This window comes from Hyla sarda, chromosome 12 (genome assembly GCF_029499605.1).
Source record: "Hyla sarda isolate aHylSar1 chromosome 12, aHylSar1.hap1, whole genome shotgun sequence".
Lineage (NCBI taxonomy): Eukaryota > Metazoa > Chordata > Amphibia > Anura > Hylidae > Hyla > Hyla sarda.
Genome location: NC_079200.1, coordinates 16,443,729 through 16,461,846, shown reverse-complemented (window position 1 = coordinate 16,461,846; position 18,118 = coordinate 16,443,729). Strand labels below are relative to the sequence as shown.

At 43.8% G+C, this 18,118-nt stretch overlaps 1 protein-coding gene across 1 annotated transcript in view; it reads right to left on the bottom strand.

Annotated features, from left to right (window-relative positions):
- LOC130296676 (glucose-6-phosphatase catalytic subunit 1-like) overlaps positions 1-16,330 on the bottom strand; it is a 77,536-nt gene extending 61,206 nt beyond the window's left edge. Inside the window, exons 1-2 of the mRNA XM_056548480.1 lie at positions 16,113-16,330; positions 2,057-2,160 (exon numbers count right to left, since the gene is read on the bottom strand). Coding sequence (XP_056404455.1) covers positions 2,057-2,106 — 50 coding nt within the window. The 5' untranslated portion in view covers positions 2,107-2,160; positions 16,113-16,330. The remainder of the gene's footprint in view (positions 1-2,056; positions 2,161-16,112) is intronic.
- Between the last annotated feature and the right edge of the window lie 1,788 nt (positions 16,331-18,118).

Here is an 18,118-nt window from a genome sequence, read left to right as displayed (position 1 = left end):
TCACAGGGGCTGCAGACCATATAGGTTATTATAGTTATATACTCACGGGGGCTGCAGACCATATAGGTTATCATAGTTATATACTCACGGGGCTGCAGACCATATAGGTTATTATAGTTATATACTCACGGGGCTGCAGACCATATAGGTTATTATAGTTATATACTCACAGGGGCTGCAGACCATATAGGTTATTATAGTTATATACTCACGGGGGCTGCAGACCATATAGGTTATCATAGTTATATACTCACGGGGCTGCAGACCATATAGGTTATTATAGTTATATACTCACAGGGGCTGCAGACCATATAGGTTATTATAGTTATATACTCACGGGGGCTGCAGACCATATAGGTTATTATAGTTATATACTCACGGGGGCTGCAGACCATATAGGTTATTATAGTTATATACTCACAGGGGCTGCAGACCATATAGGTTATTATAGTTATATACTCACAGGGGCTGCAGACCATATAGGTTATTATAGTTATATACTCACAGGGGCTGTAGACCATATAGGTTATTATAGTTATATACTCACAGTGGCTGTAGACCATAAAGGTTATTATAGTTATATACTCACAGGGGCTGCAGACCATATAGGTTATTATAGTTATATACTCACAGGGGCTGCAGACCATATAGGTTATTATAGTTATATACTCACAGGGGCTGCAGACCATATAGGTTATTATAGTTATATACTCACAGGGGCTGCAGACCATATAGGTTATTATAGTTATATACTCACAGGGGCTGCAGACCATATAGGTTATTATAGTTATATACTCACAGGGGCTGCAGACCATATAGGTTATTATAGTTATATACTCACGGGGGCTGCAGACCATATAGGTTATTATAGTTATATACTCACGGGGCTGCAGACCATATAGGTTATTATAGTTATATACTCACAGGGGCTGCAGACCATATAGGTTATTATAGTTATATACTCACAGGGGCTGCGGACCATATAGGTTATTATAGTTATATACTCACAGGGGCTGCGGACCATATAGGTTATTATAGTTATATACTCACAGGGGCTGCGGACCATATAGGTTATTATAGTTATATACTCACGGGGGCTGCAGACCATATAGGTTATTATAGTTATATACTCACAGGGGCTGCAGACCATATAGGTTATTATAGTTATATACTCACGGGGGCTGCAGACCATATAGGTTATTATAGTTATATACTCACGGGGGCTGCAGACCATATAGGTTATTATAGTTATATACTCACAGGGGCTGCAGACCATATAGGTTATTATAGTTATATACTCACAGGGGCTGCAGACCATATAGGTTATTATAGTTATATACTCACGGGGGCTGCAGACCATATAGGTTATTATAGTTATATACTCACGGGGCTGCAGACCATATAGGTTATTATAGTTATATACTCACAGGGGCTGCAGACCATATAGGTTATTATAGTTATATACTCACAGGGGCTGCAGACCATATAGGTTATTATAGTTATATACTCACAGGGGCTGCAGACCATATAGGTTATTATAGTTATATACTCACGGGGGCTGCAGACCATATAGGTTATTATAGTTATATACTCACGGGGGCTGCAGACCATATAGGTTATTATAGTTATATACTCACGGGGCTGCAGACCATATAGGTTATTATAGTTATATACTCACAGGGGCTGCAGACCATATAGGTTATTATAGTTATATACTCACAGGGGCTGCAGACCATATAGGTTATTATAGTTATATACTCACAGGGGCTGCGGACCATATAGGTTATTATAGTTATATACTCACGGGGGCTGCAGACCATATAGGTTATTATAGTTATATACTCACAGGGGCTGCAGACCATATAGGTTATTATAGTTATATACTCACGGGGGCTGCAGACCATATAGGTTATTATAGTTATATACTCACGGGGGCTGCAGACCATATAGGTTATTATAGTTATATACTCACAGGGGCTGCAGACCATATAGGTTATTATAGTTATATACTCACAGGGGCTGCAGACCATATAGGTTATTATAGTTATATACTTACAGGGGCGTCTTCTCTGTTCGGAGTCGTTCACTTTTCTCTTTCTTCTCCATCTGTTCTGGGTCATCATGAAGATTTCTCCCGATCACAACTCGTCTCCACCGAACCTGCCAGACAAACATTTTAGGATTGTCACTACAGCAAAGTCCTCACCACTATACAAACCCCCTATATGTATTACACTGCCCCATATAGTAGTCCCTTCTGTGCCCTATATAGTATTAGGCCCCAACATTGTCCTCATACATTATAATGCCCCCTCTCATTGCCCCATGTAATATAATGCCCCTGTACCTTGCCCTCATATATAGTAATGACCTCTCACATTGCCCCCATATATAGTAACGTCCTTGTACACATCCCCCATACATAATGCCCCCTCACATTGACCCCATATATATATTAATGCCTCCTTACATTACCCCCATAGATTATAATGTCCCCTCATATGGTCCCCATATAAGTAATGCCCCCTCATATTGCCCCCATATATAGTAATGCCCCCTCACATGACCCCCCATATATAGTAATTCCCCCTCACATTGCCCCCATATAGAGTAATGCCCCCTCACATGACCCCCCCATATATAGTAATGACCTCTCACATTGCCCCCATATATAGTAATGTCCCCGTACACATCCCCCATACATAATGTCCCCTCACATTGACCCCATATATATATTAATGCCTCCTTACATTACCCCCATAGATTATATCGTCCCCTCATATGGTCCCCATATAAGTAATGCCCCCTCACATTGCCCCCATATATAGTAATGCCCCCTCACATGACCCCCATATATAGTAATGCCCTCTCACATTGCCCCCATATATAGTAATGCCCCCTCACATTGCCCCATATATAGTAATGCCCTCTCACATTGCCCCCATATATAGTAATGCCCCCTCACATTGCCCCATATATAGTAATGCCCCCTCACATTGCCCCATATATAGTAATGCCCTCTCACATTGCCCCCATATATAGTAATGCCCTCTCACATTGCCCCCATATATAGTAATGCCCCCTCACATTGCCCCATATATAGTAATGCCCTCTCACATGCCCCCCACACATAATAATGCCCCCTCACATGGCCCTCACACATATTAATGCCCCCTCACATATTAATGCCCCCTCACATGGCCATGTGAGGGGCATTATTATGTATGGGAGGCATGTGAGGGGGCATTACTTATTGGGGGCAAAGTGAGGGGGGCATTGCTTATTATTACTTTGCCCCCATATAAGTAATGCCCCCGTCACTTTGCCCCATATAAGTAATGCCCCCGTCACTTTGCCCCCATATAAGTAATGCCCCCGTCACTTTGCCCCATATAAGTATTGCCCCCGTCACTTTGCCCCCATATAAGTAATGCCCCTCACATAATAATGCCCCCAGCAAAAAAACAAAAACACCACTCACCTCTGCCTCTTTCCCCCGCAGCTCTTGTTCTCTCCTCTTCTCTCCTGTGCTGACAGCCTCCGCAGAACCGCTGCCGCACAGGAAGCCCGGGATGGAGTGACAGGACGGAGCCGCCGGCTCCTTCCTGTTACGTCAGCTGCCGCACCGAGCGCACGCTCAACGCTGTGTGCGTCTTAAAGGCGCACTCAGTGTTAAAAGCTGCGGTCGCTCGGAGATTCGGGACAGGTGTCCCGGATCCGCTGGCGTCCCGGATCCCTTCACCTGCTGGCCCAGTCGCAGGGGGAACGATGGGGCCCGCAGGTGAAGGGTCAGCACCGATCCCAGCATGGTGCAGCCCTAGGCCTGTGAGGCCGTTTGTGCGGGCCGCCGGGCCTATTTTAACGCAGGGGCCTGGTGCTGCCGCTCCATCCGCCCCTACGCTAATCCGGCCATGCCAAGGACGTATGAGTACGTCCTTGGTCCCGCTTCTGTGATATAACGCTGGGTCTCACGGTGAACCCGCTTCATATCGCGGCGGGCCTGGCGTCATAGTGAAGCCGGGACCCGCCGCTAATAGCCACGCGGCTAAAAGTGAAAGTAAAAAGTGCTGATTAGCTCAGGGAGCTGTTCGGGATCGCCGCCGTGAAATCGTGGCATCCCGAACAGCTGTACTACTGGAGGAAAGTCTCTTACCTTCCTTCCTGCAGTCCGATCGCCGATTGAATGCTTCAAGCCTGAGATCCAGGCTTGAGCAATCAATCGCCGAAAACCCTGATCAATGCATCCCTATGGAGATGCATTGAACACTGTTAAAGATCAGTAAATGCAATGTTATAGCCCCCTATGTGATATCACCGCGTGCGGAAATGTCCGAATTAAAAAAATATACCGCTAATTAAACTGCACGGTCAATGGCGTACGCGCAAAAAAATTTCAAAGTCCAAAATAGCTTATTTTTGGTCACTTTTTATATCATGAAAAGATTAATAAAAAGCGATCAAAACAAAAAGTCAGATCAATACAAAAATGTTATCGACAAAAACTTCAGATCACGGCGCAAAAAATTAGCCCTCATAGCGCCCTGAACACGGAAAAATAAAAAAGTTATAAGGGTCAGAAGATGACAATTTTAAACGTATAAATTTTCCTGCATGTAGTTATGATTTTTTTTTGAAGTGATACAAAATCAAACCTATACAAGTAGGGGATCATTTTAACCATATGGACCTAGAAAATAAAGATAAGGTGTCATTTTTACCGAAAAATGTACTACGTAGAAATGGAAGCCCCCAAAAGTTACAAAATGGCAGTATTTTTCCAATTTTGTTGCACAATGATTTTTTTTTTTATCCATTTCGCCGTAGATTTTTGGGTAAAATGACTGATATCATTACAAAGTAGAATTGGTGGCACTAAAAATAAGCCATAAAACAGATTTTTAGGTGCAAAATTTAAAGAGTTATGATTTTTTAAAGGTAAGGCGGAAAAAATGAAAGAGCAAAAACCGAAAAACGCCCGGTTAAGATTCTAGACAAATTATTCTATTATGAAAAACAAAAAAACACAAAAATAAAACCTTGTGGAAAGAAAGGCCGTCTAGGAAATAGACACCTCAGAGAGCTATGTGTAAACATTTGATGTAAATGACAGGCTTATCATTCAGCACGTACGGGCAGCTCAGTGATCGGTTTCCCACAAGTTCCCACATTATTGCTAATGGTGGGAAAGGAACCAAAGTCATTAGCTGAGGTTTACATGACTTCCAGATGGGGCTAAGCGCTCGGTCAGACTATTAAGAACTGGGCCTCTTCAGAACAGACCGGCCAGGGGAAGCCTGCTTACGCAAAATGACCCCTGACGAACATTTCTCTTCAGATATTCTTCTCTTCATACATAACTATTTATTCTGGGTCATGGAGACCACATCAGCTGCAACGAATAATCTCAAATATGTTATTTCTGTTCTTCCATTGTTTTTCTTGGAAATATCGCTGTATAAGTTTTCCCTGCAGGCCAAAAGTTTGTTCTTTCAGAGAGTACACATGCTTTTGTTTTATTATGAAACGTTTTTGTACTTTAAGAAAGTATTAAGGTCACTTGGTATAAGGTTCTGTGTTAGGAATCGCTTGGCGCTGCGGCATATTAATTATCCAGTTATATATATATATATATATATATATATATCAGCCCTCCAGACTGACATACTGGAGCAATGTCTATGTGATAGCCAATGTGATTTATAACATATTTGTATATCACTTTATTTACCAAAATTGACTCTCTACCCCAGAAAAAAGAACTAACATCTTGGCCACTAGATGTCTCACTATCCTGCCATCTGCTGTTTACTGCCTGTTGTTAGGCTTAGTCTGCCTCTAGTAACAGAGACACAGAGACTGAACACTGGAAGTGTGGGCAGGGCTTAGCTAGTGCTGTGTGCAGGAGCCTAGGAAGAAAACCTGTGCTTTCCTCTGCAGCTGTCCCTTGCGTAAATATCAGTCTTTCTACTACTGGATGTACACAGTGCTGCCTCCTGAATGTAATATTCCACTCCTCCCTCTCTTAAGTTTGCAGGCTTGTCATCATCGTTGTTATTAGCAGCCGTTCAGTATTTATTTTAACGCCTTCCTTGCTGTGCTACTGTTGTTTCTTTACTTTAAAAAGAAAACATAGAACCTTGCAAACCCAGCACATCTGTAAACCCTTCTCCACATGCCATCTATAGTAATATACTATGTATATCCTCTGCCAACCTGTTCAATCAAGGGCATTTTATCAACACTATGCCCTGGTATAACAGAGAGGATTAGGTGCTGTCCTGTTTGGCCAGAGAAGTAAGGGAAAGAAAGTGTCTGTGTGTATTACTGGCAAAAAGCCTAGATCTGGTCCCTCTCCCCGAAATGGAGAGATGGAGAAACAGCAGTGCACTATAGGGGGGGACTTTCTGGGTCTCAATAAGAGCAGTGAGAGCACCAAAATTATATTGTCACCCCCGAGAAATGTTAATGGAGAGGAAAAAAACTAAAATTAAAACAGGTTGCTGTGTCCTTAAGGGGTTAATAGATATACTGAACAATTGTATACCTTGTTCTCATTGAGATATCTTTTGGAATCTGGCCTCTAGAATCATGGGAGGGCATAGACTGAAATTCTTTCTGTGACGTAACATTATCAATGTTTAACAACCTTGGAGCATTTTGTGGTCTTCAACAATAGTTGACAAAAAGCCAAAGTACACAGGCCGTAATTGTTCCTTTCGCTCCAAAGCTAAAGAGGAAGGAATAGCTTAAAGTGCAAAGAAAAGTCCCCCCCCCCCCCCTGTCCCCGTCTCGCGAACGTATCTGCACACAAGCGGCTTAAGTTTGGAAGCTTCTTGTAGCAGTCAATAAAAGTTGGGTGAACAGAAACATATATAAGGGGGTTTTCTAGAAATTGTATTTATTGACGGACCATTAAAATAACTGATCTGTGAGGTGCCAGGTGGACACCTGGCACCCCAATACTCAGCTGTTTGCCAGAGCTACGGCTCTTGAATATACAGAGAACAGAGAAGGAAGCAGACAGCGCCATGCATTGTGTAGTGGCCATGCTGAGTTATTGCAGTTCTGCTGCCAATCTCCTCTGCTGCTGTCTGCTATGGGACACTGCAAAAACTAAAAATAATGGAACGTTCGTCTAATTAAGGGGGTACTCTGCCCCTAGACATCTTATCCCCTATCCAAAGATGTTGGTTCGCTGCTGGGAACCCACGTGATTTCCTGCACACCACCCCGGCATTTTGAACTTTTCATTATGAACGCTGGGTTTGGCTCCATGGTTGTGACGTCCCTTCACGCCTCCTCCTGAAGTCACGCCCCGCCCCTTACATTCATGTCTATGGGATGGGGGCATGACGTCCGTCATGCCCCCATCCCATAGCCATGAATGGAGGGGTCGTGGCGTGACATTACGAGGGGCATGGCATGACATCACAACCCCTGCCACGGGAACCCAGCGTTCTAAACAAACTGTGCCGCACAGAGATCACAGGGGTCCCAGGCGATCAGGCATCTTATTCTGCGATCAGGCATCTTATTCTCTATCCTTTAAGAGTTAACACGGGTGTCTGTGGCCTATGTATCAGTTTCCTCATAATGCCAGATATGTTATCAAGCTATAAGAAAACCTGGAAACTGTGGCGCGTAGTCTTGCTGACTAAGATTTCCAGCCACCTCCTCGAATACAGAAAAATAAACCTTTCACCTTTCTTCTGAACTGCACTTAACACCATTATAATAGGAGATAAGATAGAGCAGATTCTATACAAGTTGTGCCAAACACCGAGGTAACTAGAGGTTGAAATTAATACAGTTTTTCATGGACAGAAATAGAACACTTTGTAACAGAAATGCACCACAGAAATGTCAAACGGAAACGTACAATGTGAATATGGTGCAAACAACAAACCTCAAGGCCTGGGTAAAGATGACCGTATACATCAAATGTTGGCCAAACCCTCCAGCTTTGGGAGACAGGGTTACCATCTACAGTACTATATATAAGGGTAGTCCGACTATCTCCCGATGGAAATGTTGGGATATGAAAACATTTCATCATTGTGTTCTCAAGGAAATAAGCTTCTACCAGAGGAGACAGGCAGTCTTCTGACACCTTCTGTCTAGGAAGAGTTGGGAGGCCCCCATGTACATAAGCCAATTGGCTGGTCGTACCAAAATCTGCAGGGTCATACGACTTTTCACTAATGTGTATGGCTGCCACTTCTGGTTGTTCTTTAAGAAAGCCTTTCCTATACTGTATGATGGGGTATCTTGAGTTTGTGGGCATTCAGCAGTGCCTATGGACCTACACCCATAAGCAATGAGCACTTAAAGTGGTTTTGCCACTATGGATTTTTTCTCCAATTCACAGGATATGTGATAAATGTCTAGGGCCCCATGAATCACTAGAATAGGAGTGCCCCCCCCCCCATTTCTCCACACTGCATACACGCAATAAGGAGGAGTTTGAATAGAGTGGTGGTCGAGTACAGCGCATGTTCCGAAAGACACTGAATGGAGGGGTAGTCGAATACAGCACTTGGTCCAAAGACATTGAATGGAGTAGTGGTTGAGTAAAAGACTTTTGACCCGAGGGCAATGAATGGAGGGGTGGTTGAGTACAGCACTTGGTCCCAAAGACCCTGAATGGAGTGGTGGATGAGTACAGCACATGGTCCCAAACACATTGACTGGAGGGGTGGTTTACTACAGCACATGGTCCCAAAGATGCTGAATGGACGGGTGATTGAGTACAGCACATGGTCCCAAAGATGCTGAATGGAAGGGGGGCTGAGTACTGCACATGGTCCCAAAGACATTGAATGGAGGGGTGGTTTAGTACAGCACATGGTCCCAAAGATGCTGAATGGACGGGTGGTTGAGTACAGCACATGGTCTCAAAGATGCTGAATGGAAGGGGGGTTTAGTACAGCTCATGGTCCCAAAGATGCTGAATGGAGGGGTGGTTGAGTACAGCACATGGTCCCAAAGATGCTGAATGGAGGGGTGGTTGAGTACAGCACATGGTCCCAAAGATGCTGAATGGAAGTGGGGTTGAGATAGCACATGGTCCCAAAGATGCTGAATGGAGGGGTGGTTGAGTACAGCGCATAGTCCCAAAGATGCTGAATGGAAGGGGGGTTGAGTACAGCACATGGTCTCAAAGATGCTGAATGGACGGGTGGTTGAGTACAGCACATGGTCCCAAAGATGCTGAATGGAAGGAGGGTTGAGTATAGCACATGATCCCAAAGATGCTGAATGGACGGGTGGTTGAGTACAGCACATGGTCCCAAAGATGCTGAATGGAAGGGGGGTTGAGTATAGCACATGGTCCCAAAAATGCTGAATGGAGGGGTGGTTGAGTACAGCACATGGTCCCAAAGACATTGAATGGAGTGGCATGGCTCATGCTCAACTGCTATTTCATTCCGAATGGGGGGGGGGGCACCTCTGTTCTAGAGATCAGAAAATTCCCTGCGGGGCCTTCCTTGCATTCAGACATGTATCCAGTGACACAATCATAAATCAGAGATAAGGGAATTCTCTTCCTCTTGGTGTAAGTGTATGAAGTATATTATAATTGTTCGTGACCACTAGAAGAGCCCGGAACATTCCCCGTCTGCCTCTGACGATAGCTATTCTGTAATAGATGTTCTTATTATTCTGCACATACTACACTGGTGAACAGACATATGCTAGTACTTAGAGTAAAAAAAAAAACCTCTGAGAAATACCTCCCATGTGAAGCTCGGAGACTTCTGCTGCAAATCTCCCATTCCATCATTCAACAGGGGCCGCGGGGGGGGGGGGGGGGGGGGGGGTTGTAAGTCTTTAGTACACGCAAATCAGTGCTGCAACCAACTATTGGCTCTGTTTATAGTCCAGTTATTAGGGTAGGTTCACATGGTGGAATGTTCCGGACAGACATTCCGCAGACAGGGACCGATACCAGGACCGCTCAGAAATGCGCTGTCTCCATAGACGGCAATGCATTTCTGCACAGATTCCGTAAGAAGAATTGAGTGCTTTCTGTGATGCTGGAATCAGAATTTCCGTGGCAGATGTTTCTGCCATGGAAGTTTCACTGTGTGCACGGTGCAGCAGAATCCCATTAAAAACTGTGTGTTTCTGCAGCAACTGAATTTTTCCAAGTTTTCTAAGCAGAATTACACTCGAAATGTAACTGGGTAACATAGTTCATAAGGTTGAAAAAAGACCAGAGACCATCAAGTTCAACCTATAACCCTAGTGAGTCCCTACTGAGTTGATCCAGAGGAAGGCCAAAAAAAAAAACTCATACTAGAGGTAAAAATTCCTTCCCGACTCCAAATATGACCTCAGAATAAATCCCTGGATCAATGTTCTGTCCCTATAGATCTAAAATCCATAACCTGTAATGTTATTATTCTCCAAAAATGCATCCAGACCCCTTTTAAATTCTTTTACAGAGTTCACCATGACACCTCCTCAGGCAGAGAATTCCACAGTCTCACTGCTCTTACAGTAAAGAACCCCCGTCTGTGCTGGTGTAGAAACCTTCTTTCCTCTAGACGTAGAGGATGTCCCCTTGTTATAGATACAGTCCTGGGTATAAATAGGTCATGGGAGAGATCTCTGTACGGCCCCTGATATATTTATACATAGTTATTAGGTCGCCTCTAAGCCTTCTTTTTTCCAAACTAAATAACCCTAATTCTGATAATCTTTCTGGGTACTGTAGTCCTCACATTCCCCATATAACCCTGGTTGCCCGTCTTTGAACCCTCTCCAGCTCCACTATATCTTTCTTGTACACTGGTGCCCAGTACTGTACACAGTATTCTATGTGTGGTCTGACCAGTACTGTACACAGTATTCTATGTGTGGTCTGACCAGTACTGTACACAGTATTCTATGTGTGGTCTGACCAGTACTGTACACAGTATTCTATGTGTGGTCTGACCAGTACTGTACACAGTATTCCATGTGTGGTCTGACCAGTACTGTACACAGTATTCCATGTGTGGTCTGACCAGTACTGTACACAGTATTCTATGTGTGGTCTGACCAGTACTGTACACAGTATTCTATGTGTGGTCTGACCAGTACTGTACACAGTATTCTATGTGTGGTCTGACCAGTACTGTACACAGTATTCTATGTGTGGTCTGACCAGTACTGTACACAGTATTCTATGTGTGGTCTGACCAGTACTGTACACAGTATTCTATGTGTGGTCTGACCAGTACTGTACACAGTATTCCATGTGTGGTCTGACCAGTACTGTACACAGTATTCCATGTGTGGTCTGACCAGTACTGTACACAGTATTCTATGTGTGGTCTGACCAGTACTGTACACAGTATTCTATGTGTGGTCTGACCAGTACTGTACACAGTATTCTATGTGTGGTCTGACCAGTACTGTACACAGTATTCTATGTGTGGTCTGACCAGTACTGTACACAGTATTCTATGTGTGGTCTAACCAGTACTGTACACAGTATTCTATGTGTGGTCTGACCAGTACTGTACACAGTATTCTATGTGTGGTCTGACCAGTACTGTACACAGTATTCTATGTGTGGTCTGACCAGTACTGTACACAGTATTCTATGTGTGGTCTGACCAGTACTGTACACAGTATTCCATGTGTGGTCTGACCAGTACTGTACACAGTATTTTATGTGTGGTCTGACCAGTACTGTACACAGTATTTTATGTGTGGTCTGACCAGTACTGTACACAATATTCTAGGTGTGGTCTGACCAGTACTGTACACAGTATTCTATGTGTGGTCTGACTAGTGATTTGTACACAGTATTCTATGTGTGGTCTGACCAGTACTGTACACAGTATTCTATGTGTGGTCTGACCAGTACTGTGCACAGTATTCTATGTGTGGTCTGACCACTACTGTACACAGTATTCTATGTGTGGTCTGACCAGTACTGTACACAGTATTCCATGTGCGGTCTGACCAGTACTGTACACAGTATTCTATGTGTGGTCTGACCAGTACTGTACACAGTATTCTATGTGTAGTATGACTAGTACTGTACACAGTATTCTATGTGTGGTCTGACCAGTACTGTACACAGTATTCTATGTGTGGTCTGACCAGTACTGTACACAGTATTCTATGTGTGGTCTGACTAGTGATTTGTACAGTGGTACAATTATTTCCTTTTCGTGGGCATCTATGCCCCTATTGATGCACCCATGATTTTATTTGCCTTGGCAACAGCTGCCCGACACTGGTCACTACAGCTAAATTTACTGTTAACTAAGACTCCCAAGTCCTTTTCCATTTCAGTCGTCCCAAGTGTGCTTCCATTTAATACATAATCCCAGCCCGGATTTTTCTTCCCCATGTGCATTACCTCACATTTATCAGTGTTGAACCTCATCTGCCACTTCCCAGCCCCAACCTCCAACCTATCCAGATCCATTTGTAACAGTGCACTGTCCTCTATTGTGTTTACCGCTTTACAGAGTTTAGTATCATCTGCAAAGATTTCTACTTTACTCTTCAACCCCTCTACAAGGTCATTAATGAATACATTAAATAGAATAGGACACAAGACGGGCCCCTGTGGTCCCCACTAGTAAGAGTCACCCAATCAGAATAAGTACCATTAATAACACCCTCTGTTTCCTATCATTGAGCCAGTTACTTACCCACTTACATTCTCCCCCAGTCCAATCCTTCTCATTTTATGCACCAATCTTTTATGTGGCACCATATCAAATGCTTTGGAAAAATCCAGATATATGACATCCAGCGATTGCACCTGGTCCAGTCTGGAGCTCACCTCCTCATAAAAGCTGATCAGGTAAGTTTGACAGGACCGATCCCTCATAAATCCATGCTTATATTGGGTCATACATTTATTTTTATCAAAATACTCCAAAATAGCATCTCTTAGAAAACCCTCAAACAATTTACATACAATGGAGGATAAACTAACAGGGCTATAATTCCCAGGGTCACCTATTGACCCCTTTTTAAATAAAATAGGGGTCTGTCTATTACATTACTTAATTCCTTTAGAACACGGGGGTGAATGCCATCTGGACCTGGCGATTTGTCTATTTTGATTTTTTGTAGGCGGCACTGTACTTCTTCCTGAGTTAGACAGGTGACCTGTACTGGGGAGTTTACCTTATCTCGCTGTATTTCACATGGCATTTCATTTTCCTCGGTGAATACAGTGGAGAAGAATTTGTTTAATATATTTGCTTTTTCCTGATCCCCGTTTATAATTTCTTCTTTATTGTTTTTTAAAGGGCCAACACTTTCATTTTTGACCTTTTTGCTATTTATATAGTTAAAGAACATTTTAGGGTTAGTTTTACTCTCTTTGGCAATGAGTCTTTCTGTCTCTATTTTTGTGGCTTTTATCTGTTTTTTTTACATGTTTCCATTTTTCTCTATAGCTTTTTAATGCTTTTTCACTGCCGTCCTGTTTTAGTAGTTTAAATGCTTTTTTTTTTTCATTTATTGGCCCCTTAACTTTTTTATTCATCCATATTGGTTTTCTTTTATTTCTGAACGTTTTATTCCCATAAGGTATATACATCTTACAGTGAGAATTTAAGATATTGTTAAAAGTCTCCCATTTAGTGTCAGTATTCTTGTTTTTGAGGACATTATCCCATTTTATATTGTTATGGACTTCTCTGAGTTGATCAAACTTTGCCTTTCTAAAGTTCATTGTTTTTGTGGCCCCTCGAGAGATTCCCTTGTTGAAGAACAAGTTATAATGTGTTAGATTATGGTCACTATTTCCTAGGTGTCCTTCTACTTGCACATTATTTACTCTGTCTGGTCTGTTGGTTAATATTAAGTCTAGTAGGGCGCCCCCTGTGGTCAGGCCCTGCACCATTTGGGACAGATAATTTAGTCAGAAACCTGTTTCCTTTATGAGATTCACAGGTCTCAGTCTCCTGGTTTATATCAGGATAGTTAAAGTCTCCATTATTATCACCTCATTCTGATTTGCTGCCTTGTTTATTTGCCTCATTAATTGATCTTCTGCCTCTTCCATTCTGTTTGGTGGCTTATAACAAACCCCTATCAGAATTCTTTAATTTTTATTTCCATATATTTCTACCCATAATGACTCCACGTTATCATTTCCCTCCCGTATATCCTCCCGCAGTGCGGCCTTCAGACTGGACTTTACAAAAAGACAAACTCCTCCCCCTTTCCGTTTTGTCCGATCCTTCCTGAATAGACTATAACCCTATATGTTACCGCCCAGTCACAGATATCATCCAACCAAGTCTCTGTTATACCGACTATGTCATAATCCTCCTCAGACATTGTCAACTCCAGTTCCTCTGTTTTATTGGTCAGACTTCTGGCATTAGTCATCATGCAATTCAATGGTGTATGTTTTTTCTTCCTATGAAGCCTATCCCTATTAACTATTCTAACCCCTCCCTCCGCTCCACTCCCAGGTACATTAAAAAGTCCCCCTCTCTATCTACACTATCTTCCCCCTCTAGGTTGTAGGTTCCCTTTCCCCAAGTCCCTAGTTTAAACACTCCTCCACCCTTCTAGCCATCTTCTCCCCAAGCACAGCTGCCCCCTCCCCATTGAGGTGCAGCCCGTCCCTACGGTAGAGCCGGTAACCGTCAGCGAAGTCGGCCCAGTTCTCCATGAACCCAAACCCCTCCTTCCTACACCAGCTTCTGAGCCACTTGTTTACCTCCCTGATCTCCCGCTGCCTCTCTGGTGTGGCTCGTGGTACTGGTAATATTTCAGAAAATATTACCTTGGAGGTCCTTGCCTTAAGCTTGCGGCCTAAGTCCTTAAATTATTTTTAAGGACACTCCACCTACCTCTTACTTTATCATTTGTGCCAATATGTACCATGACTGCTGGGTCCTCTCCAGCCCCACCCAGCAACCTGTCAACCCGATCCGCGATGTGCCGAACTCAAGCGCCAGAAAGATAACACACTGTTCGGCGATCCCGGTCTTTGTGACAGATCACCCTGTCTGTCCCCCTAATAATTGAGTCCCCCCACTACCAATACCTGTTTGGCTTGCCCTGCACTCCTCCCTCCCTCCTTACTGGAGCAGACCCCCCCCCTCCTGGCAGTCAGAGGCAGAATCCTCCTGCAGTACTGCTAGCTCTGAAATGGCATCCCCTCATCCGCCAACCCGGCAAACTTGTTGGGGTGTGCCAGTTCAGGACTAGCCTCCCTGACACTTTTCCCTCTACCCCGTTTTCTAATTGTAACCCAGTTAACTGCCTGACTGTCCTGCACCTCCGTCCCACTATCCTCCCCCACCTTTACCCCAGAGAGTACTTGCTCAGTGAGCAGGAGACTCCTCTCCAAGTTGTCAATCCGGCTCAGTGTTGCTAGTTGCTCCTCTAGATCCAGGATCTGGGCTTCCAAATGAAAAAATCTCCCACATCCTGCACAACAATATGAACCCTCAAACTGCTGTTCAAGGATTGCATACATTGTGCAAGATACAGACTGGACTGCATTTTCCAACATGGAGGCCATACTAGATTTGGGGATTGCAAAAATTAACAGTAAAAAAACAATCAAATATTTCAATTAAACTTCCTAAATTTAAAGGGGTATTCCAGGGAAAAAAACGTTTTTTTTTAATATATCAAATGGCTCCAGAAAGTTAAACAGATTTTTAAATTAGTTCTTTTAAAAAATCTTAATCCTTCCAATAATTATCAGCTGCTGAAGTTAAGTTGTTCTTTTCTTTCTGGCAACAGTGCTATCTGCTGACATTTCTGCTTGTCTGGGGAATTGCACAGGGTAGAAGAGGTTTGCTATGGGGATTTGCTTCTACTCTGGACAGTTCCCGAGACAGGTGTCATCAGAGAGCACTTAGACAGAAAAGAACAACTCAACTTCAGCAGCTCATTAGTACTGAAAGGATTAAGATTTTTTAATAGAAGTAATTTACAAATCTGTGCAACTTTCTGGAGCCAGTTGATATATATAAAAAAAAAGTTTTTTCCTGGATAACCCCTTTAATTTTAAGTCCCTCTCACTTTTATACTTGCACTCACTTGTATACTTCAAACTCTTGTATACAGACACACAATCACTAGCTCAGACAATCGCTTAGTATACTTTCTTTTATAGTTACCAGACACCACCTCTCTCTTCCACTGCCTGGAAGTGAATGCAAAGGCTAGCTTCAGGTTTCGGCTGTCCTGGCATGCATGGAGTTGTAGTTTTGCAACAGCTGGAGGCACCCTGGTTAGGAAATACTGTCCTAGTGGATGGGCCTTGCGTGAAGGGTTCTAAGAGTAGACAGTTTCACTAATAAGCTAATTTATGTGGTCAATGGGTGAGATTTATCAAAACCTGTGTAGCGGAAGAGCGGTGCACTTGCCCATAGCAACCAATCAGATCGCTGCTTTCATTATCCCCAGACCTCTTTACAAATTAAAGAAGCGATCTGATTGGTTGCTATGGGCAACTGTGCCACTCTCTCTGCACAGGTTTTGCTAAATCTCACCCATTGGCCCTACGGGGGTCGGATGTTCTGAATCCATACCACCTGTGGACCCAAAGGGGAGATTTATCAAAACCTGTCCAGAGGAAAAGTTGCTGAGTTGCCCATAGCAACCAATCAGATCGCTTCTTTCATTTTTGAAAAGGCCTCTGAAAATGAAAGAAGCGATCTGATTGGTTGCTAGGGGCAACCTGTCCAAAGGGCGACTTTTCCTTTGGACAGTTTTTAATAAATGTCCCCCTTCTCGAGTCTGACACTGGTGTTGTTGCATTACCGCATGCTTCTTTATTGTGTTTTTTTATATATATTTTTGCGTGGTTTACACATTTCTTTTAATTGCCTAGTCAAGTCAGATATATATGGGGTGTTTTCCTGGAAAGCAATTCTTACATTGTGAAGTCAACAACTTCTAATCACTCCTGATCCCTGTTCCCTATCACTCCACTGGCGCAGAACCCTGACAGGGCGGAAATCACTGTAGTAAACAGAGACCTTAACCCTTTAATGACACAGGGTTGTTGTGGCATTGATGTGAAGTTCAACTATCTTTTTGGTAGGATATGGGTAAAACTAAAATCCAGTTGCCCGAGACTAGCGCCCATACTCATCAGACGGATCACTTGATGTTCCATCTCGGAAGTCCCATAGACTTGAATGGGCTTTCCGGGATGGAACGTCAGGCGGTCTGTCTGTTGGTGTGAGTATCGGCGCTGGTCTTGGGCAATGGGATATCGCTCTTAGTTTCACCCTTAGCATAATAATGCTTTAAAGGGGTAGTCTGGTGAAAAAATTTCATCCCTAGACACAGGATAGGGGTAAGTAGCTGACTGGACCCAGCAGTCGGACCCCCCTCGGTAACAGGACCTTGACTGTAAACGGCACAAGCTCCATTCATTTCTATTGGAGCGCCAAAGAGCCGGGTCCCATTCCAGAGTTTGAATGGGTCCCAGAGGTCGGACCCCTCACAATCAGCTACTTATCTCCAGTTCTGTGTATAGGGGATAAGATAGTAATTATCGGACAACCCCTCTAGTGCACATTTTTCAAATCTGACCCATGTCTCTTGGGCTACTCCGGGGCTAAGACATCTTATCCCCTATCCAAAGTATAGGGAATAAGATGCCTGATCGCGGGAGTCTCGCCGCTGGGGACCCCCGTGATCTTGCACGCAGCACCCCATTACAATCAGTCCCCGGAGCTCGTTCGCTGATCAAGGGGGCCGGAGCATTGTGATGTCACGCTCCGCCCCCTCAATGCAAGCCTATGGGAGGGGGTGTGACAGCTGTCACGCCCCCTCCCATAGGCTGGCATTGAGGAGGCAGAGCGTGACATCACAATGCTCCGGCCCCCTTGATCAACGAACCAGCTCCGGGGATTGATTGTAATGGGGTGCTGCGTGCATGATCACGGGGGTCCCCAACGGTGGGACCCCCACGATCTAGCATCTTATCCCCTATCCTTTGGATAGGGGATAAGATGTCTTAGTGCCGGAGTACCCCTTTAGGTGGTAAAAATTTTGAAATGCTTTTACTGAGCGAAGAGATTTCAAGTTCGTTTTTTCGGGACACATTGTCATTTTGGAGTTTTTCACAAAAATCAGAGCATGTAGCAATGAAAACTTACGACTAAAATAC